The 24,399-nt window shown below is 42.4% G+C and overlaps 1 protein-coding gene across 3 annotated transcripts in view; it reads left to right on the forward strand.

Moving 5' to 3' along the window:
- Nucleotides 1-24,399, forward strand: part of ASAP1 (ArfGAP with SH3 domain, ankyrin repeat and PH domain 1) — a 370,981-nt gene that overhangs the window by 202,714 nt on the left and 143,868 nt on the right. For all 3 annotated transcript variants that reach the window (XM_074943850.1, XM_074943849.1, XM_074943852.1), the window contains 2 exons: nt 8,196-8,270; nt 8,614-8,663. In XM_074943850.1, the coding sequence (XP_074799951.1) occupies nt 8,196-8,270; nt 8,614-8,663 (125 nt within the window). The remainder of the gene's footprint in view (nt 1-8,195; nt 8,271-8,613; nt 8,664-24,399) is intronic.

Consider the following 24,399-nt stretch of genomic DNA (forward strand, 5'->3'; position numbering starts at 1 on the left):
TAAAACCGGTTTAGATACATTTTTCATACATACCACATGGATTAAAATTAGATAGTATCCCTCAGATACTATGATCTGAGAGTCATAGATATTTAGCGAAGATTGGCAAAGTGTGCAGTAGCCATCACAAAGGCTAAGGGCTTGGCTACACTTGCGAGTTACAGTGCAAGAAAGGAGCCCTGGGCGCACTAGCTCGCTACCCGTCTACACTGGCAAGGCATGTAGAGCGCTCTGACTCCGCGGCTACAGCGCTGCTGGTACTCCACCTCGGCAAGTGGAATAATGTTTGCTGCGCCCCCGCTGGAGCTCCGCGGCGCCAGTGTGAACGAGGTGTTGCATTACTGCGCTCTGATCAGCCTCCGGAAACGTCCCATAATCCCCTTAAGTCAAGTGACCACTCTTGTCATTGTTTTTGAATCGCTGCAGGAATGCGGATATGCCCTTTGAAATCTCCGTTTCTGACAGCTGGCTGCTTATCTGCTCCGAGACAAAGCAACCATTACTGTGGAATGCTGTGTGTGTGAGAGAGAGAGAGAGAGAGAGAGGCCGGGAGTCTGCTGCTCTCTGAACTTACAAGACAGCATGCTGACATGCTCTCAGCCCCTCAGAAACCCACTCTTTCTCCCCCCACATACACACAATACACACCCTGTCAACTCCACCCCATCCCACCCCCCATTTGAAAAGCACGTTGCAGTCACTTGCATGCTGGGATAGCTGCCCACAATGCACTGCTCCCAATGCTGCTGCAAATGCGGTTATGCCAGTGCGCTTGAAGCTGTCAGTGTGGACAGATTGCAGCGCTTTCCCTACTGCACTCTCCAAAGGCTGGTTTAACTCAAAGTGCTCTACATCTGCAAGTGTAGCCATGCCCTAATATGGTAGATAGTATGCTAGAGTGCATTAAAGGGGGACAGAAAATGTAACCATAAGTATTTTAAATCGGTTCTGGTTATCACCTTTACATTGGCATATTGAATTTGAAAAGTTGAAGAAAAGGGCAAGTAGGATGCTAAGTGGTCTAGAGAATTTATGTAGAAGGCGAGGTTAGGACGAATTTGGTCAAGATTTTCAGAAGTGAGTAGTGATTTTGGATGTGTCAGTTTTTGGGTACCCAACTTTTGTAACATCTTAAAGGTCTGCTTTTCAGAAAGTGCTGAGTACCACCTTTTATACAGCTGGTCCCTTTAGGGCATTTCAAAATCACTAGTCACTTTTCAATATATTGTCCTTAGGCCATCTAGTTCGTAGAGCTGGAGGGTAGGAGGTGATGAGAGTATGTATACAAATGAATGGTTTAGTAAAATTCCAATCCCATAATACAAAAATAATGGATAACACAGTGGAATGATAGGAAATTTTGAAATGTTAAATAGGAATGTTTATCAGCATATAACTAATTTAGTGTTCATAAATAACACAATTAAGCTATTACCAGCAGGAGAGTGGGGTGGGAGGAGGTATTGTTTCATGGTCTCTGTGTGTATATAATGTCTTCTGCAGCTTCCACAGTATGCATCCGATGAAGTGAGCTGTAGCTCACGAAAGCTCATGCTCAAATAAATTGGTTAGTCTCTAAGGTGCCACAAGTACTCCTTTTCTTTTTACAATTAAGAGTGGGATATTTACATAATATAATATAAGCAGTCTCAAAACTTTTGAGGTATAGTTTTTATACCTAAGAGTACAAATAAGTTTTTACTTTACAACGTGGGATATTTCCAAGTTATTCAGAGCATTGTAGTTTTTTTAACGGGTATGTTGGGGGGGGGGAGGAAAACGAAGTGCATAAAAAAGATATATTAAGTAAGGCTTCCATTATACTGGAAAAAACAGAGCTGCCTTGCTGAAGAGCTATAAAAAATGGCTTCAACTATTGTGCTAGATGTATCAACCACTGCATTCGAGAAATATAAAGTTTTCTCCTTTCTTGTTCCATATTTGGTATTGACAGAGGAACTATTGAAAGCAGCCACAAGTACATTTTTACATGGTCTTAACATTCCTCCGGAAACAAGCAGGTTTCTTGGTTAGAGGGTTTTCCTTTTAGCTTTCTTTCCTTTCTATAATTGGATTGTTCCTTAAATTTGAGAGGCCCTCATAAATCAGCAGACAATAAAAAAATATATTCAAAACAAAAGGAGTACTTGTGGCACCTTAGAGACTAACCAATTTATTTGAGCATAAGCTTTTGTGAGCTACAGCTCACTTCATCGGATGCATACTGTGGAAAGTGTAGAAGATCTTTTTATATACACACAAAGCATGAAAAAATACTTCCTCCCACCCCACTCTCCTACTGGTAATAGCTTATCTAAAGTGACCACTCTCCTTACAATGTGTATGATAATCAAGGTGGGCCATTTCCAGCACAAATCCAGGGTTTAACAAGAACGTCTGGGGGGGGGGGGGTAGGAAAAAACAAGGGGAAATAGGTTACCTTGCATAATGACTTAGCCACTCACAGTCTCTATTCAAGCCTAAGTTAATTGTATCCAATTTGCAAATGAATTCCAATTCAACAGTTTCTCGTTGGAGTCTGGATTTGAAGTTTTTTTGTTGTAATATCGCAACTTTCATGTCTGTAATCACGTGACCAGAGAGATTGAAGTGTTCTCTGACTGGTTTATGAATGTTATAATTCTTGACGTCTGATTTGTGTCCATTTATTCTTTTACGTAGAGACTGTCCAGTTTGACCAATGTACATGGTAGAGGGGCATTGCTGGCACATGATGGCATATATCACATTGGTGGATGTGCAGGTGAACAAGCCTCTGATAGTGTAGCTGATGTTATTAGGCCCTGTGATGGTGTCCCCTGAATAGATATGTGGGCACAGTTGGCAACGGGTGTTACTCTGAAACCTGTCATATTCAAAACAGTTATCATAGTGTTCAGTGCCCAAAATCTTGATGATGTCTTTACATAGTCCCTGGAATAAAAATATACATATACTTTTTTTTTGAGACCGTCATTTATTATTAAGACATTAGTTATTGTTCTTTTCTTCCAAATTCTTTATTGTATGGAATAAAACCTGGGAACTTTTCAGATACAGGAAGCGAGTCATCTCAAAATTAGGTGTTTTCATAGACCTTTAGGTTTTCTCTAGTAATTGGAGGATACTTCCCTGTAGCGAACTTTGTGGTCCGTAAAATGTATGCATACTTGTCAAAACCCCTAGCAAGATCGTGAACTACAAGACTTGCTAAGCAGCTCTTGTTTTTAATATGTTAGTTTGGGGCTCGTTTTATATAACTATGCCATTAATATAATTAAGTGTAATATTTCTCAGTTTAGAACTTCAGATTTTTTTCTTGTATTTTGACATATTTTTCATAGGACACTGCCAAATAGGATAGCACCAGTTATATTTTCTGTCAAGTAATATAATCCTGATTTCAATAAAAACTAGAAATCCACCATTGCAATTAACAGTAGTCACAAAAAATGTGGTATAAGTGCCATCTGCTAAGCCAACTATAGCAATTAGCTCACATTGTGTACCCTGGGAATTGCTGTCGTTATGAGTAATGCAGGTGCAGAAACAAGGAAGTAAACTAAAATAATTAAATGTATATACTGGTAAATAAGGTAAAAGAAATGATAAAAAAATCAGCATTTATCAAATGATAAAAATAAAAGTCATTAATAAGAAATTTTATTTTTCAAGACATTTAGAGTATAAGATTAAATAAAGATGCAGAGGGGGAAAGAAAGGAGCTGATTAAAATGTTTCTTTCTCTAATATAAATTATGTGGAAATCCTGCTAATTTACACAAGTTATTGAGCTCAGTACAGGAGTAACCGGGTAAAATTGTATGGGTTATGATACAGATGAAGTTTTTTTTCTGGTAAGACTGCTCAGCGTGAATTATCTGAGTTGTTTCTATTGAAGTTAATTCTGAAAAATATTCAAAGAATTTGCTAGCTGCTGAACGCTTCTAAATATTTGTGTATGTTGTTTGCAGTCTCCAATTCTGAAGAACTATATCTTAGTATAATAAATTTAAAATAATTTTCAAAGTTGCAAAATGCAATCATAAGCAGTAAAAGTGAAAGATATGGTTAAACTTTGTGGCAAGCAACTTTTCTTTTCTTTTCTTTTCTTTTCTTTCTTTTCTTTTCAAAAAAGTCCAGATAACACTGAATCTAATTTCCAACACTGGATCTAATACTATTAAACTTTGAATTGGAACATTTATGCTGTGTTAGGTATAAAACAATCACTCTTGGAAAAAAAGATTGTGAAATACAAGGCTTTTTTGAGGACCAGAAGCATAAAGAGCAAAGTTTATATAGTATTTATATAGTACTTTGTATTTTCAGATCACTTTTTCTGAGAGAATAATAGACTGCTTCAGTCATCTTAAATAATTTGCTCTTTTCTTATCTCTTCTTATTCTTAAGATTTTAGCACATACATATATATAGTGAAAACTCGTTCCTGTTCAATAGAGCCATAGTAAGTCTGTGCCAGACTGGAAGTAGTTTCTTCTTCGAGAGATGATCCCTCCGGGTATGCATTGTGGGTGCTCATGTGTTCCATACTCCTGAGAATATAAGATTTTTCACTAGAAGCATCCGTTGGTCTGCACCTGTGCTCTGCACCTTCTCATGCTCCAAACCAAGGGCATAAGGGACGGCCCGGACCGACCACCTCTCCTGTTTCTTTCTACCAGTCGTGGTGTGACAAAATCTCCTGTGTGCACAAGCTTTACTAGCATTTCTCATTCTTTTCCTCCTCAAACCCTACAGTCTCATGAATTCCAACTCTGTAGACACTTGGAGCTTTCCATGAGACCCATTATGATCTCAGGCCTTCTGGGTGGCCAAATAGTTTCCCTCCAGCCCCAGTGCTCCCTAGCTCCAAATCCTCAGAGGTCAGGCCCACTGACTAGTCCAAGCATAGACATGGTCAAGGACAAGCAGCCTCATATGAAGTGGGAGAAATTGCCTCCAAGTCCTCAGAGAAAAGGACCACCTCCCCCATGTCCTCGGGGTCTGGTGAGACTCTGTGCCCTGGTGGGGGGGTGTCAGGCGCTAATGGGGAGCATGGGTCTACGTTTTGGGTGCCCAGAGGCAAGGGTGCTTCTAAACCACCTGCACGAGGGGCAGAACCAGCCGCTGCATCAGCGACCTGGAAGGGAATAATCTCCTTTACTGATAGTACTGCACTGCTAAAAGATGCTCCGCTGTACAACCCAAGTCCTCATTGTCAGCTCCACCCAGAGCCACACAGTAAAACATGTTGGATGTTTTCTCACAAATACAACATCTGCTAGTACAGTTTCTCAGAAACACTTAAAGTGAGGACCAGAAAATCCTTCTGTTATTTAACAACTTTGTTTTGCGGGGAGGGAAGACTGGCTATCCGATTTTGTTTTTCATCCTTCATGGAACTTCCTAGAGAAAAGGCATAGTGGGGAATGAATCCGGAGACCTGTTAAATATTCAGGAATAGTACTGAGAGTCTTTGATAATAAGTCATGAACAGCTGGAACTTTAGCGTTTCAAAATGGCACGTGAGGACTCTTGCCTGACAATTTTTTGTGCTTGTAATCCCAAATCTTTGGTGTCTCTGCATGTGGGGAAACATTTACACTTCTTGAGTAAATGCTTTGACAGCCAAACACATTCTTTTGTAATGAGTGTGAAGGACAGGCATTTGCACAGTAGAAGAAGCAAGAAGCATTAGCTTAGGATGCAGACACAGAATCATTGGGTATGGAGAATTACTGACTTAAACGGGCATTTATCAGTGCAAGGTTTTTATTATTGGATTTTTAATGTTTCCTATTAATCTTTTGACATAATTCAAGGAGACAGATGCCTGTTCAGATTTAATTTTATTTTGGTTGACAGATGTATTATTAGGTTCTCTTTTTATGCATCTTCATATCTGAAGATGGTGTAAAGTTCAGAAAATTCAATGTGCTGGTTTTTATCGGAAATTATAGCAGTAGCTTTGACACACCCCAATGAATTTGATGGTATTAGTGTCATGCTTTCTTGGAGCTGGGAAATGCTCACCCTTACATATCCGGAGGTCAAAGGCACTGATTAAGAATGCCTACATTTGTTCTGTTTATGGAAGGGAAGTTGCCTGGTAACTACTAACTTTGTTTCATAATTAACACTCAGATATTTTCTGATCCCCACATGATCTCTCCCAAGGATAATGGTAAGAGACTCCATTAAAATAAGAAATTATTTTCCTTCCAACCCCAACTTAAATGGTGTAACCTTCTAAATTTGAAGACTCTGTGAGCATGTTAATTCATTTCTCAAATATTAACGTTTTGATATGGCTGTTTATCCTGTTAGAAAGGCCTTGTCTACACAAGCTAAAAGATGTATTTTTCAATTAAATTAATTTGATTGAAAATCCTCCTTAACATTCTTGTGGACACATCTTTTAGATAGTTTGAGCAGGTAGTGTTTTAACCAAACTGTTAAATATCTGTACAATTTTATTAGACAAAGTTTGTAAAACAGCCAGTATATAGACTCAGAGTTTAAAACAGGTGTGCAAATAATTTTCCCACACATTTATTGTGATGGTATACATCATTGTGGGATTTGTAAATGTGAATGAACATTTTCTGCATTTAGCAATTTGTGTGCAAATATAGTATGCACAGTCAGAATAGTACTTGCAATTGGGTACATGTGTTTAAAAAAAAATCTGAGCTGATGGATGACTATTCTGTTCGCAGACTGAAACATATAAAAACATATACAAAAGAACTTGAAAATGTTTTCAGATAAAGGCAAACTTATGGGTAGTTACCCATAATGGTATTTGTTAAAGAGAACAGGGTAAATATCTTTATATCTTCTAATGACTGCAGATGGTAAGGGTCTCAGTATTGTTTAATAGAAAATACGTTGAGACATTAATTCCATTACTGCTTTGGAGAAGGAATCCCACTTATTGAATAACCAGTCTCACTCCTGTGTGGTCTCCCTTCCAAGTTTGAATCACCTCCAAACTGCTTAGGAGAATTGATGTAATTGCAGTTGAAGGTATGATGGCTGTTCATGACTTTCTTCTAGTGATGTGTGGACAAACTTTTTGTATGGATATGAAAAGCTAGAATGTGTGTATTTCATTTTACTGACATATAACTCAAGACCATTGTAAAGATATTCCTTCCTGGATGCTTGCGTGTATGTCATCTGAATTGCAACAACATTGTATTCAAGGATAACAATCAGTTCTAATATCTGTGAGTCATAAGAAGGATGGGATTTAAAAGAATGCTGACAAACTGTATTAAATGAAGAAGATATCAATAAGTAAACAGTAGCTCATGTTCCTGATCCTCCCCACACCCCTACCCCACATCCCCCCAGTCATATCTTTCAAAGGCTAACCTGTGATTATCTCCAGAATCCCATTCTAGGATATTGTTTTCAAACGTCCTTAAATTAACAAACATACTGACTTAAAATACACTCTTTTTATATATTTTGTGGAACTTTCCCTTCAGCCCTGTGGAGCCCAGCTTTGCTAATGACCTTCAGGTCTGAGTTGTTGGTTTTATTTTTTTATTTTTTTAAAGCAACAATTGATAAGCTACAATTGCTCCATATCTTTTGTTTGTTGAACTGTAAGAAAAGCCTTATTGACCCAGAAGCCAGCATATGGGCAGGGATGGTGTCCCTAGCCTTTGTTGGCCAGAAGCTGGGAATGGGTGACAGGGGATGGATCACTTGATGATTACCTGTTCTGTTCATTCCCTCTGGGGCACCTGGCATTGGCCACTGTCGGAAGATAGGATACTTGGCTAGATGGACCTTTGGTCTGACCCAGTGTAGCCGTTCTTATGTTCTTAAATTGCTCCCCAAGTAATGTTCTATTGTTTGTTAGGGAAACTGAAAATTACCTTGATCTGTTTTCTGGACCTCCTTCATCTGTTAATTTTAATTTCACTTTTCATGTTTCCCTGAATGTGCATAAGTTTCCTATATTTTTTTAATGCTTCTGTTTCCATCCATGTACATGCTGATTAACTCTTTATGGATCTGAATTTGCTATTAGTGTGGAACTTTTTTTGCCACAGGTTCAGCTACATTAGATAGTGAAATGAAACAAAAATATGAGTGCAGCATATTTGTTTAAATCATGATATTTATACGTTTTTCTTTAAACTCAACTAGTGCTGCTTCTTTTTTTTTTTCCTTAGCTCCAGGGCTTAAGCCACAATGTTATCTTCACTTTGGATTCTCTCTTAAAAGGAGACTTGAAAGGAGTTAAAGGGGTAAGTGTTCAGTGAGTACTTTCAGGGGAACATTTTCAGGGTTGCCTAGATTTCAGCTCCTTACTATCCATCCATCCATCCAGATTCTTATGTTGGCACTTATTGTCATCATATCTGCATGGATTCTGCTAAGTATAATTGAAGGTGCATGATTAAAATTCCACTTGGAAAATATGTGGTTCATATCTGTCTTAAGATCCGTGAGAGAGGAATATTTGAAAAGATTTAAAAGAAAAGACTTTTTAAAATGCCATTTATGATTTTTGGAATGATATCTTAGTTTTAAACCTACAATTTAAAAGTGTTTATAAACATATTTTAAGTGCATTTTCTGTTTCCTAAGGATCTTAAAAAGCCTTTTGACAAAGCCTGGAAGGATTATGAGACCAAATTGTAAGTATTCTTCATTTTGTCATAATTCATACAAAGAGAGAAAACACTTTAATGTCAGAGAAGGAAAACCTTTTACATTCTAACCTTGATTATTATGATACTGAGAATACCTGTCATTTATCTTTGTTTCGGTAGATGACTCAGACTTATTTAACAGGTCAGTAACATTCTTGGATTTTCATTCTGGTTCAGAACTGTTCATTGTTACTATTGATGAATCTGTAAAGATGAAGGATTAAGAATGGGTTTATTCTCAATGCCATGAACATCACATTAGATATATAACCTTCAGTGTTAATGGAAATTCAAGCTTTTGTGTATTCTATTGAAGGGTTAAACCTTATGCCTAATATTCCTCTGGAATAAGGAAGAAGACTGGGTTGCTGATCAAACCATTAATTTTCTAGTTGGGACTGTACATTTTTAGTTGGTATACAGACATACAAGCTATACACCATACATATAATATCTAGACATTACAGTTACAATAAAACATCTGTGGACATGTGACACAGGTTTTATAGATTAAAAAAATCTTAAAACAGCTGCTCACGCGCTCTAGTCTTAAGCAGTATATAATAGAATAAAATAGTCTGTGTATACAGAAGGAATATTAGTTATAAGAAGTGATGAATAGTCAAATGAAAAAGTAAATACAATATATTACTAAACCATACATTTGCAATATTTTTATGTGTGTAGACTAGTTGTGATGCAAAACTAATTTTAAATAAGTTTACAAGGAGAAATCATGTATCGCTCTGGGAAGCTTTAGTTCATAATGCCCCTAACTCAATGTGTGGTAGTAGTTTTATTTCTGACCCATCCCTTGGTGCATAATTCAGGCATCTGGGCCCATGATAATCTGTTACAGTCCATTCAAAGGAAGACTTGATGGAAGTGAGTTCTGGATTGGCATTAGATTTTGGAGTGTTATATTAAAAATTCAGTGACTCTTACTGAGTGTGGCTGTAGACACTGGGACAAGGTTAAAAGGATGGTTGGATAAGTGATATAAATTTTAAAAATATTTGCTGTTTCACTCCATATGTTTTATGGAAACATGCTAATGAGTGTGAATATGATGTAACTGGAATATGCTTTATGCAAAAGGACTCTTGTACGGTATCATAACAAAGGTTATAACCTACTGAATATATTCCTCTTATTTGTATGCATGTATCATTCTTGTATCTGAAGCTAGAAATATGAAGTATAACTCTGAGGTCCTATTGTAATTATGCAAAGTGTGGGCCATTAATGGTGGTTTAGAATCTTGATGGCTCCCATTGACTAGGACAATTGGTTGTAAATGATTTATTTATCTGCAAACCTTCCTGTGTACATGTGGGCCAACCCTGGAAGAATGGAGACTAGGGGTTTTACAGTGACATGTGACCATGTCACATGGCACTGGAATCCATCTTAATCCTTGTACTTTTCCATTGAAGAGGCGGGTGTGGGGACAAGCACAGACAAAAGATTCCTGCCTTATGCCAAAGCTATAAAAGGGGGTGGAGCAGGACAAAAGGGGCTGCCAGTCATGAAAAAACCCTGCTTACTACCTGAGATGTCTGCTGCATCTAACAAAGACTGTACCAGGGGAAAGGATTGGACCCAGACTACGAAGGAGTCTAGTCTGTGAAAGAAACTTATTGGAACATCTTTGAGTGTGAGATATTACCAGTAATCAGTTTCCTAATGTATTAAGCTTAGAGTTGCATATTTTGTTTTATTTTGCTTTGTGACTTACTTTGTTCTGGCTGTTATTACTTGAAACCCCTTAAATCCTACTTTTTATCCTTAATAAAATCACTTTTGTTTATTAATAAACCCAGAGTAAGTGATTAATACCTGGGGGGCCAAACAGATGAGCATATCTCTCTATCAGTGATATAGAGGACAAACAATTTGAGTTTACCCTGTATAAGCTTTATACAGAGTAAAATGGATTTATTTGGGGTTTGGATCCCATTGGGAGCTGGGTGTCTGGGTGCTAGAGACAGGTAACCTGCTGAGCTATTTTTAGGTAAAGTCTGCATTTTGGGGGGCGTGGCCTAGACCCTGGGTCTGTGTTGCAGCAGGCTAGCGTGTCTGGCTCAACAAGGTAGGGTTCTGGAGTCCCAAGCTGGAAGGGAAAATCAGCTCAGAGGCAATTTCAGCACATCAGGTGACAGTCCCAAGGGGATCCTCTGTGACCGAACCTGTCACAATATTATTTTGGATAAATGTCAGCAGTGGTGATTTCATTTACGATAATTAGTGTATATTTCATGTGGGGAATAATAATGTGATTTAGGGAAGCTTTATTACTCTATCTGTCTCGTTACTTACGTTTCTCCCATTCATCACATTATTTGCCTTGCTCTCTATCTATAGTTATATGTAAGCAGAAAAAATAAAAGGGAAAGAAAAGTCAGACCAATAAGAATGATTGATTGATTTTTTATTAATCATAACTATATAATTTTAGCACTAAACACAGATATTTTCACATTCAAGTCTCATTACAAATATTAGTCCTTGTAAATTAATAAATAAATATTCCCATCTTCCAGAGGAATCAAAGGCAAAAGGATTAATGTCCAAGTAAAAAATGGCATCTTTTTACTAAACTGTGTGTATTCAGTCACATCTGCATATGAAATTATTTTTTATTCCTGCTAGCTTTGGAGAGCTGTGGCTCACTCTTCCATAAATATGTTAAGTATTTCTCTGGCCCATGCATTTTCAGTGGAATAGCTGACTGTATACATTTGCAATTGCTGGGTCAACTTCTACATTTCGTGATACCTGTGGAACTCTGCTAAGGCCATTTGGGTTGTGCAGGTGTCACTAAGAGCAAATTTGGTGTATAGAAACTTTTCTGGTGATGCATAAGCCAAACAGAACCCAGTTTGTCTATCAGATCCTCAGCTGAGTTTCCAGGGCTGACAGAAAAATATCTTTCTACTTCTTCGAGGAGTGTCCCTGTGGGTGCTCTATTTTGTGTCTTGATGCCCTGCGCTTGTAATCGGAGATTTGTGGTAGCAGTGCCCAGTTGGGCTGTGCACACGCTGTAGCCGTCTCACACCGCTTCGAGCGGTTACATAGCGGTGCGCAGCCAACTGTCCCTCAGTTCCTTCTCTACTGCCTTTGTCTTGAGTTGGAGAGATCAGCAGCGCCCTCTCTTACCTCCTATAGGATTAATAGAAGATAGTCCGTAGTTGTTTCTTGGTACTGTTAGTTTAGCTGTAGTTAGCTACCCTATCCCTTTGCCTTACTATAATTTCTTTTATTTCATTCAAAAAATTTTTTTTTCCTTTTACCTTCCCTATCTACTCCTGTTTCTCCATGAGGCAGACAGCTCTAGCCTCAAACAGGGTTTATCCCTGTTTTTTTTTCTTTTAAGAGACCGACGCTCTCAGGCATGCCCAGCTCACCCAGCTTTAAATGCTGTCTGACTTGCAGACTCTACATACTGGTCTCTGACGGCCACACACAGTGTGTCCGCTGCCTCGGTGAGACTTGCATTATTCAAAAGTGCCCACACTGCAGAAAGCTGACAACCAGGGCAAGAAAAGCCAGGGATCTCCAGCTTAAGCCCCTCATGATAGAGAAATCCCACAGGCCAGCCTCGGACCCCAAGTCCAGGACCACCCACTGGCCAATGGCCGCCGCCAGCAGCAGCTTCTGACAGGGGTTCTGCTTCAACGATGGCTGCCAAGGAGCCTGTTCCAATGAAATGAGCTGTAGCTCATGAAAGCTTATGCTCAAATAAATTTGTTAGTCTCTCAGGTGCCACAAGTACTCCTTTTCTTGTTCCAAGAAAGGCTACCAAAAAGTGGTCGCAGACATCCTTGTGCCGAGAATCGCCTAAGAGAAAGCAATCTCCAACTGAAAAATCTGCCCCAGTACTGACAGCATCAAGAGCGCCAGACTGTGCGGCACCGGGAACGTCCAGTACCTAGAGTTCTAGAAGAGCTAAAGACCCTATGTGGGCAAGCTCAAATGGAGGTTCACACAGTAAAGTGAAACCTTTCAGCTCGGCGAAGAAAACCTCAGCACCGAGCAGTACAATGGTGCCACCTGCTGTACGTATACCTCACAGCTCTAAATTCTTGGCACCGGCAGCTGCAACTCATACTCCCGGGCCATCCATAATGCAGTCTCCGGCACAGAGCCTCACGGTTCTGCAGCAATTCATGAGACATGCAGACCCGATAGTGGCCTCAACGCCTGAATCTCCTCTACTCGGTACCGAGGGTACCCCATCCAGATTGGTACCAAGTCAGCTGAATACTCATTGTAGATCAGCCCCTCCTATCTCCAGTGATGAGGAAGAGGAGGATGCTGCAGTAATATATACTCTTTGCCACTCCTCACCCAAGCCTGGACCATCTCACCACCAACCACCTACAGATATGTGAGGCTGGTATGGTCACCCATGGGCACTGCCCCCCATACCATTCCCACCTAACTGGTTTGGCCATACTGGGTTCCATGGACAATATATAGGTCCCAACACCGCAGGACCCGAGCCGGCCTAGGTCCAAAACAACATGCTTCCCTTCACTAACTGTCCCAGCACCCTCAGAAACACAAGAGGAAGAGACTGAGGAACCTGAGGACAGAGCTGAACATGACACTTTGCCACCTACTCACCTCTCATCTTCTTCACCGGAGGAAACCATAATGCTACCACCCACCACTACAGGGGATGATTTCAAATCCTTTCAGGACCTCTTCAAAAGGGTAGCTGAATCTCTAGACATTTTGTTAGAACAACTATCAAAAGCCCAACATAATCTCACGGACATACTTCAGACATCCTGAGCAGCAAAGATAGCCCTGCCAGTTAATGATACTATCATGAAGCCTGCAAAAATAATCTGTCAGACACTGGCTATAGCAACACCCTTATGTAAGAGGTCTGACCAAAAATATTATGTGCCAGCTAAAGGGGCTGAGTTTTTATCTACACACCCCGCACCAAACTATTTAATAATAGAAGTGGTCAACCAAAAGGGGAAAACAACACCAGTCCAGAATGACCCCATATGATAGGGATTGGAAAAGGTTAGACCTTTCTGGACGAAAAGCTTATTCCTCTGCTACACTTTAATTCCTCATAGCCAATTATGTGGCCCTACTGGCAATATACGTACACAATATGTTCTCCAAAATGTCTGAATTTATTGAAAATTTTCCAGATGGCAAAAAACAATACAAGGCGAACATTTCCAAAGGGTCTCTTATCAGCAGGACAGCCCTACAGGCCTCCCTGGACTCTGCAGTCATGGCCAGCATGATCCATTGCGACATCTGTGGTCATGCACCGTGCATGTTGGCTCCATATCTCCGGGTTCCCAAGGGAGGTCCAGGCAATGGTCAAGGACTTACCCTTCGAGGGTCAAAAACTATTCACAAACAAAACTGATGTGTCACTACGCACTCTAAAAGACTCAAGGGGAACTTTTAAAACCCTGGACATTTATGTACCTGCAAACAAAAAGAAACAGCAGGGTTTACAGTCAGATTCCGGTCAACTCCATACTCTCAACCCCACACTCAGTACGACCAACGGTGTAAACAAAAATAGAACAGATGTCGGCAGAACCAAGATCAACCTTCGACATCTCAACAATCCCACCTCCAGACAACAATTTTGAAGGTATGGTCGAGGGCACAAGACCACCACACTCTCGAACTCTGGAAGTAGAAATGGTACCCCATCCATTCAGAGACCGCCTTGTCACCATTTTACCCAATCTGGAATACCATCACAACAGACAAATGGGTTTTAGAGATTATCCAAAAGGGTTATTCTGTCCCCTTTATTTCTATCCTTCCGACCCACCCCTCTGACCCATCTCTCTTCAGGGACCCCTGTCACGAGCACCTGCTGCAACAAGAAATAAACCACCTCGTACAATTAAGTGCCGTGGAAGCCGTACCATTGCAACAAAAGGGGAGAGGTTTTTATTCACACTATTTTCTAACTCAGAAAAAGACTGGTGGGTGGAGATCCATACTGGATATATGCAAACTCAACAAATTAATAAGAATACAACGTTTCAAAATGGTGACTTTACCTACAATAAATCCAGCACTAGAGAAGGGAGATTGGCTCTTGACCCCCCACCTCCAGGACGCATATTTCTATATTACCATATACTCAGAAGATTCCTGAGATTCATTCTAGGGAAACAACACTTCCAATACAGAGTACTACCCTTTGGGCTATCCACTGTTCCGAGGGTTTTCACCAAAGTTCTTGCTGTCGTGGCAGCTCACCTCCGCAGACGTGGAGTAATGATATTTCCATACTTGGATGACTGCCTCATAAGGGCACCAACACAGCAAGAAGCAATAAATGCCACACAGAGCATGATAACCCTTTTCACAAACCTAGAGTTGTAAATAAATGCACAAAAGTCCACACTGGTTCCTGTCCAAAAGTTGGAATTCATTGGAGCCTGCCTCAACTTCCTGACAGCAACAGCAACACCACCCCAACAATGCTTCCTCACACTGGTCAATCTAATTTCGATTCTGATGCACAGCCCACAGACATCCGCCAGAACATGCTTATAACTCTTGGGGAATATGTCAGCAACAACGTTTGTTGTCAAACATGCCAGACTCCACATGAGATGCTTGCAGCCGTGGCTTCGAACAGTGTATATACTGCACAGACACTTTCTCAACAGATGCCTCACAATGCCACGCAGAGTAAAAGACTCTCTAACATGGTGGACACAGCCAAAGAACAACTGTTCAAGAGTCCCCTTTCTACAAAGAATTCCAACAATGATAATCACAACAGATGCTTCCCTAATAGGTTGGGGGGCATATCTACTCAACAATATGGTCCAAGGCCACTGATCCCCAGCGGAGTCCAACCTGCACATAAACCTACTGGAGCGAAGGGCAGTCCAAAATGCATGCAACCACTTTTTCCCTCTAATCAAAAACAATGCCATCAAGACCCTCACACACAATATAGCGTGCAAGTTTTACATAAATCACCAAGGGGGAGCATGATCATTCTCTCTATATACAGAGGCAATATGACTTTGGAATTGGTGCATCACCAACAACATAGAGATATTGGCATCCTATCTTCTGTGATGTCGGAATACAACAGTGGATGTCCGAAGCAGGGACTTCTCACAAACCTATGAATGGGAGATGGATCCCAGAATTCTAAAGTCCATGTGGGGGTTCCCCACCATAGATCCGTTTGCAACAGCTCAGAATGCCAAGTGCCCATATTGCTTCAGGGTGGGATTGGGACATCACTCTCTAAGAGACATTCTCCACATAAAATGGGATGCACCACTTATGTATGCATTTCCTCCCACCCCACTTCTAAGCTGAGTCATTCACAAGATGGAGCAGGACAAATCCAGGGTCATTCTCATAGCACCTACATGGCCCAGACAAACATGGTTCCCATACCTGCTTCAGATGGCGATGAAACTGCCTCGAACCCTTCCCTCACCTTCTGTCACAAAATGCAGGACGCGTCCATATCCCAATCTCGTAGTACTCCACCTCAAGGCCTGGCTAATCCGTGGCTGACTGGGGTTGAGGAGGCCTGTTCAGAGGAAGTAAAAGAGATATTACTGAACAGTCAGAGAGCAAGTACAAGAAAGAAAGATATTCATAAGTGGAAACGATTCAGCACCTGGTGCCAAGATAAACAGATCTTACCACAATTGTCCCCCCGCCGAGGATCCTGGACTATATACTGGAACTTAAAAAATCAGGGCTATCTACTAGTTCCATCAGAGTATACTTTGCTGCTATTACATCCTTGCACGACAGGGTGGACAGAGTCACTTTGTTCACCCAACCATTAAAATGTTTCCTTAAAGGCATTGAAAACGCTTACCCCACAATAAGAAACCCTACATCCATGTAGGACCTCAACCTTGTTCTGTGCGGACTCATGGGAAAGCCGTTGACCCCTTGCAGCCTGCTCTTTGTTGCACTTATCCATGAAAGTGGCTTTCCTCATTGCCATCATGTCTGCCAAATGGGTGGGGAGAATTAGGTGCCTTAATGGCAAACCGACCGTATACAAGATTATTTAAAGATAAAGTAACTCTACAACCGCATCCCAAGTTCCTACCCAAAGTCGCCTCTCCCTTTCATTTGAACCAACCCATTTATTTACCTGTGTTTTTTCCAAAGCCACATGCGGACAGGAAGGAGACTTCACTCCACACACTGGTTGTTTTCAGAGCATTAGCTTTCTACACTGAAAGAACAAAAACATTTAGAAAATCACAGACTATTTGTTTCTATAACAGAACACTTGAAGGATCAAACAACCATCTCAAAACAGAGACTGTCCAAGTGGATATCAGGATGTATCCTGTTGTGCTACCAATACAACAAGCTACAACCTCCAGCAGGAATTCATACACACTCCACCAGAGCACTGTCAACATCTGTGCCCTTTCTCAATAATGTCCCTTCACTAACATTTGTAGAGCAGCTACCTGGACATCAGTCCATACTTTCACTAAACACTATGTTATAGAGCAACAATCAGCATCAGTTGTCCACTTTGGACTCTCATGGTGTTATCCACCATCAATAGAGCAACTCCGAAGGCCCCCTCCTTCCCCTCTGCCCCCCGCCCTCGCACTGAGGGGCACTACTTCAACAGTCACCTAAAGTGGAGCACCCACAGGGACACTCCTTGAAGAAGAGGTTATTCACATTGTGCAGTAACTGAGGTTCTTCAAGATGGTTGTCCCTGTGGGTGCTCCAGTACTCACCCTCCTCCCCTCTACTCCAGAGTTTCATGTAGATTCTCTGGGGTAGAGAAGGAACAGAGGGACGGTTGGCTGCACACTACTGTGTAACCACTCGGAGCAGCGTGAGATGGCTACGGTGCATGTGTGGCTCAACCGGGCACTGCTACCACAAATCTCCTATTACAAGTGCAGGGCATCAAGACACCTAAAGTGGAGCAGCCACAGGGACAACCATCTTGATGAACCCGTTACTGCACAAGATGAGTGACCTTCTCTTTTGAAACATTTTTCCACTTAAAATTTGAACAAATTTTATCTGAATTCATTAAGACAAAAATGGAACATGGTGTCATGTTAGACTTTTCAGAGGAGAATCACATTTTAAGTAATTTGCCAAAAGCCAAAGAGGGAGTTATGATCAGAGCCAGGATTAGAACTTCAAAGTACTGTACTCTGTCCACTAAAACCATAACTTTCTTTTTAAAAAATCCATCAAAAAGCACACTTTTAAGGAAATAAAAGAGATAAGAATAGTTATGGATATGTCAATAGTATGGACATTTTCCAAAATGTAGGGATCAGTTTTTGCAGGTGGGTAAACTGGTCAATTGGGAAGCATTCAGTTATCATAAAGTTCTGATCTTCAGAAAGCAAAACTCTTTCTGTACTGATATGGCACCAGCCCAAGAAACACACAAGCTTAATGCTTTGCCAGACATTTTTAAAGGTTTCCAAAAGTTCAACTAATGTTCTTTAAATGTGTCAAGAGAGGATGACAGATTATTGAGAAGGAAAGCAGATGTCTACTCAAATTTTGTTGCTTTGTATTGGGAAACTAGATTTGCATACAAATGGATTATATGTAAACTACTAAAGAGATGCACTGAGACCCTCTAAAACTACCCAAGAGGTCCAAGGCAGGCCTCCTAATCCCAGCCTTTAGTTTTAGCACTTCAGATTCTTGGTTTGGGGTATTTTCTTTTCTGGAGAAGGTAGCCAGTTGCAGTCATGTCATATTTACAGAATTGTCTGGAGACAAGTTTCATACAGCAGTTATTTAGTAGCTGTGAGTTCCCAATTTAGAATATGCAGAATGTTTGACTAAGAGTGCAGACCCTCTTGTTTTCTTTGAGTAGTTGCAGACATATATTCCATTCACGTGTGCACGCTTCCAGTGCACCAAAGCTGGAGAACTTTGTCAAGCAGTGCCCTTGCGGGTGAGGGGGTGCTCGTGCAAAGTGGCTCTAGCCCCTCCCCTAGTTATTTAAGGGCAACACTATACTGACCCCCTTCAGTTCCTTTTCACTGCCAGTGGCTAGAGTCACAATGTCTCGTGGTGATTTATCTCACTTCTGCTTCTCAGTTTTCTGGGAGTTCTTTGTATATATGTGTTCATTCATATATTTAGTGTAGTTTTGTAGTACTCTTAGGTTTAGTTTGTAGTGTTTAGTTAGATTAGATACTTACCTTGGTGAGTGCCCTCCCGGGCATTTTAAGCATTGTCTGTTGTGTGGGATAGCTATCCCCAAGAATGACCCCCACACGTGATGCTTGTTCTGGGGAGAAGGGCACTTTAAAGAATGGTATTCTGTCTGCAAATCATTCAAGAAGAGAATGCAGGTGACAAGGAACTTCTGCTTAAGGCAGTACCTTTTGGAATAAGCTATGAGGCCTGCTTCAGCACTGGGGACCTTCACTGATCTGATGCCGTAATCCCCTTTGGAGCCGGCATGAGATGTTACTCTGGGTGCAAGGTCTGATGCTTCCCCTAGGAGGAAGAAAGACAGTTCTCCTTCCTCTGGTCCTCCGAGGAAGAGGACCCACAAGATGAACCAAGACGACTACAGGGATCAGAAATGTTCCTTGTTGTCTTCTTGGAGGAGTGCTGATCAGCACCGTTACTCCTCCAGAATGTAAGATGGAGCTGAGCCATCTAACTGCTCCCTGGTTGCGCATCAGGACTAGATGGATATCGTACTGTTGACTCTAGTTCTGGCCATGGGGTGTCTGTTGTCTCTAATACACTGGCATACCAGGTGATGTCAAACCTGCTCTGCATCCCTAATTCCCCAGCAGTTCAGAGGCACTCAGCTGCTGTGGCTTCTTCCTTCTCTGTGCCCTTGGCACTGTCTGGGCTAGTCGCAGAGTTGTCTCATTCGTCAGCACCATAGTCCGCATCACCTGAGACTCAGAGTGCAGAGTTGCAGTCAACTTCCTTTATGGTACTGGGAGTTCATCAGTGCAGTGCTATCTTCAGCACCAGTGATGTCTCTATTATAGACCCCATCATCAGTTTCCTCAGCTCCGGCACTGTCCTTTTGTTCCGGAGCCTTTTAGAAATGTGATGCCTCATCTGGCATCAAAGGCATCAGCTACTCATTCATCTTCAATACTGATGCCATCCCTGTATTGGGCTTTGGACAAATCTGATCATTTGTTTGTCCTATCTGAGGTGGCTCCTTTGCTGTCACAGGATGATTTTCAGGGCTTGCTGAGATCCAGTTCAGGGACATCTTCTGCCCTTCCCTCATGTTCAAAGCATTGCTCTTGGAAGTCTTCAAGACATCTTTAGTACTGAGATTGGCACTGTTTCTGCACTAGGGATAAGTGCTCCTGACTCAGAACCTACTGGCCAGCAATGCTTTTCCCTTATTCTCAGTGGTCTCCTTGAAACTCTTGGGATATTCCTCAGTCTACAGTTCCAGTCCAGGGCAAGATCACTGATCCCAGTTGCAATTTCTGTTCTCGAGTCACTTCTGTTGCAGGTGCAGTCTGAAGGCATCCCTTCTGAGCCAGTTCAGCCTGATGCTCTTGCACAGGAACCAGTTTCCCCCTCAGGAGCCTCCATTGGCCCTTTTTCATCACCAGACAACTCAATGGTACCAGACTCTTCTTCACATGTGCCCAAGGATTTCAAGTCATAACAGGACCTTCTCAGGTGTGTGACCTCTGCCTTGAGCATTCAGGCTGTTTGTGCAAGAGAATACACAACGTTGTTGAATAATCTCCAGTCATCAGCACCAGGGAGAATGGCCTTCCCGATAAATGAAGCTCCCTTGGAGCCTTCAAAGCCCTCAGAGAGTACCCCAGCTTTGTTACTTTCTACACCAAAGTGTTCTGAGAAAAGATTGTATATTTCTATGAAGGGCTTTTAAACCCATCCAGCTCCTAACTCTCCCTCATGATAACAGTGGTGAGTGACAGATTACAACAGGAGAGGTATAAGACCACTCTTAAGGACAAAGAGTCTAAGAGCTGGACTTTACGGGGAAAAACAATTTACACAGTTTTTTTACAGATGCACATTGCAAACCAACAGGTACTGTTATCCAAATATGACTTCCTTATTTGGGATTGTGTGTCTAAGTTCATGGATAAGTTGCCAGAATCCTCCAGTGTAGAGTTTAAGACATTAATTAAGGAGGGCCGTTGAGTGGCCAAAATGTCATTGAAGTCAGCTCTGGATGTGGCAGATGCTTCATCCAGAGTTGTGGCATCAGCTGGAACCATGAGATGGGCCTCATGGTTGCAAAATTCTGGCATAGCTCTGGATCTTCAGCTGAGTGTAGAGGACTTGCCCTTTGGTGGTTTTTTGTTTTTGGGAGAAAACCAATGAGACCTTACATTGCTTTAAAAATGTACAGGCTACTTTGTTTGTTGGGGGTTCATACCCCAGCCACCAGGAGCTGTCATTGTGAGGCCTTTCTGCAACAGCAGCAATACCGCTCACAAGGTTTTTCCGGCAGTTGGCCTTCATTATTACACAGCAGGACTTCTCCTGGAAAGGACATAAATCGCAGAGGAGGTCTTCTGGGTCTAACTTTAAACAGACGGCTTGTCCTCCACCATCATCAAATAAGCAACCAGTTTGACTTTCAGATCCAGGACAACATTCCAGTCGTGACCTCCATGCCTCCATCTCCTGAGTTCAGGGATGGGCTGTCTCACTTGTACAGTGCTTGGGATGCACTAACCGTGGACAAATGTGTTTAAGTACCTTGAGATTGGTTTATGACATTCAGTGCCTGTGCATCCCCCTCACCAGTCCCTTTTCAGGCATCCCTCTCATGAGCCACTGTTCCTTCAGCTGATCCAGACTTCGCTTACTCTGAGACCTATAGAGGAGGTCCCTCTACAGCATCAGGGGGGAGGATTTTATTCCCGGTATTTCCTGGTCCCCAAATCCAAGAGAGGGATGAGACCTAGTCTCAGTCTCCATGGCCTCAACAAGTACATCAGATACATGACTTTCCATATGGTCACTCTGGCATATCTCCTTCCTATGTTAAATCACAATGACAGGTTTGCTGCTTTGGCTCTTCAGGATGCCTGTGTCTGCGTGGTGATTCTCCTGGGCCAAAAAAAGTTTGTGGTAGCAGGTCACCATCAGTACATAGTGGTTCCCTTTGGCCTGTCCTTGTATCCAGACGTTGTTACCAAATGCATGTCTGTAGTGACAGCATACCTCAGAAAGAAAGGAATTCACATCTTGCCATACCTGGATGATTGGTTTGTGAGAGACAGATTCCAGGAACAAGTCCTCTTTCATGTCCACTTCGCATAACGTATCTTCAGTCATCTCGGTCTCATCTTGAACAAAGGGAAGTCAATATTAATATAATAACATCAAATTCATTGGGGCCCTACTAGATTCCACAAGTTTGAGAGCATTTCTGCTGAACAAACAGTTTCTAGCAATTTGCTAGTCATGTCTGACACTACAATCTCAACCCTCAAATATGGTTCATATATGTCTAAGGTTACTAGGCCATATGGCCACATGCAATTAGGTAGTCAAAAAGGCAAGACTGTGCCTTTGTCTCTTTCAGGTGTGGTTGAGGTTGGTCTGTCACCCGAGTTCTCAAACATTGAACAAGCTTGTCAGAGTGCCTCTCAATCCTGCATTCCTTGCAGTGGTGGGCAAGGCATTCGATTTGCTCTTCCTCCTCCAACCAGGACTGGAGTCACTGATGCCTTCTCAATAGGCTGGGGAGTGCATCTGGGGATATTGAAGATTCAAGGTTTGTAGTTGGACCAGGAAGCTTCCCACCATATCAGTGTCTTCACAGTGCCTTCCAAACTTTCCAAGATCACATCGGGGCACAGTGGTTCATATAGTCACAGACAGTAACAGAACAATGTATTATGTGTACAATCAAGGAGGAGCATGCTCCAACCAGCTGTATCAAGAGGCAACGAAATTCTGGCGGTTCAGTATCAAGGAGAGCATAATTCCCACAGCCGCTCACTTACCTGGAATCTGGAATCAATTGTAGACTCACAGGCTTTAAGGCCAGAAGGGACCATCACGATCATCTAGTCTGACCTCCTGCATGTCATAGCCCACAGAAACTTACCCGTCCACTCCTATAATGACCAGGATCTCTGGCTGTGTTATTGATGTCCTCAAATCTTGATGTAAAGACTTCAAATGACAGAGAATCCACCATTTACTCTAGCTCAAACCAGCAAGTGACCCATGCCCCGCACTGCAGAGGAAGGCGACCCCCCATCCCAAGTCTCTGCTAATCTGACCCGGGGGAGAATTCCTCCCTGATCCCAAACATGGTGATCAATTAGACCTTGAATATGTGGGCAAGACCCACCAAGAAGCCACCTGGAAAAGAATTCTCTGTAGTTACTCAGAGCCCTCCTCAACTCCAGCTGTTGCAGCTATTTGCTGATATCAGTCACAGATGGGCCATATGGCCATTGTAGGCAACCTTATTATACCATCTCCTCCATAAACTTATTAAACTCAGTCTTGAAACAAGATTGGTTTTTTACCCCCAGTGCTCCCCTTGTGAGGCTGTTCCAGAATTTCATTCCTCTGATGGTTAGAAAACTTTGTCTAATTTCAAGCCTAAACTTGTTGATGGCCAGTTTATATCCATTTGTTCTTGTGTCAACATTGGCCCTTAATTTATACAATTCCTCTCCCTCTCTGCTCTCCATAAATATATCAAAGGAATAAATACCAATCATATTGCCCTTCTGCCTTCCTTTTGTTAGGCTGAACAAGGCAAGCTCCTTAAGTCTCCTCTCATAAGGCAGGTTCTCCATTCGTCCGTTTGTCCTGGTAGTCCTTTTCTGCATCTGTGCCGGTGTGAATTCATCTTTCTTAAACATGGGAGAACATAAATGTACACAGAATTTCAGATGAGATCTCACCAGTGCCTCACACAATGGTAATGACTCTTTCCTATCTCTACTGGAAGTACCTCGCCTGATGCATCCTAGGATGGCATCAACCTTTTTCACGGCTGCATCACATTGGTCGCTTATAGTCATCCTGCAATTGACCAATATACCCATGTTTTTCTCCTCCTCTGTTCCTTCTAACTGATAAGTCACCAACTCATAGCAAAAATTCTTGTTGTTAGCCCCTAAGGCAGGGTTGGGCAAACTACGGCCCATGGACAGCGTTTGGCCCATCAGACCTTTTAATCTGGCCCTCGAGGTCCAGACAGGGAATGGGGTCGGGGGCTTGCCCTGCTCCAGCGTTCCAGCTGGGGAGCGGGGTTGGGGGCTTGTCCTGCTCCGTGTGGCTCCCGGAAGCAGCAGCATGTCCCCCCTTCAGCTCCTACACGTAGGGGCAGCCTGGGGGCTCCGCATGCTGCCCCTGCCCCACGCACCGGCTCTGCAGTTCTCATTAGCTGGGAACTACGGCCAATGGGAGCTGCAGGGGTGGCGCCTACAGACGGGGCAGCATACAGAGCAGCCTGGCTGGCCTTGCACCTCCACGTAGGAGCTAGAGGCGGGACAGGCTGCTACTTCTGGGAGCTGCTTGAGGTAAGCGCCGCCCGGAGCCTGCACCCCTGACCTCCTCCTGGGCCCCAACTCCCTACCCCAGCCCTGATCCCCTTCCCGCCCCAGCCCTGATCCCCCTCCCGCACCACTCAGTCCCAGCCTGGAGCACTCTCCTGGACCCCAAATCCCTCGGTCCCAGCCCCACCCCAGAGCCACACCCCTAGGTGGAGCCA

This window comes from Natator depressus, chromosome 2 (assembly GCF_965152275.1).
Source record: "Natator depressus isolate rNatDep1 chromosome 2, rNatDep2.hap1, whole genome shotgun sequence".
In the NCBI taxonomy this organism is placed as follows: domain Eukaryota; kingdom Metazoa; phylum Chordata; order Testudines; family Cheloniidae; genus Natator; species Natator depressus.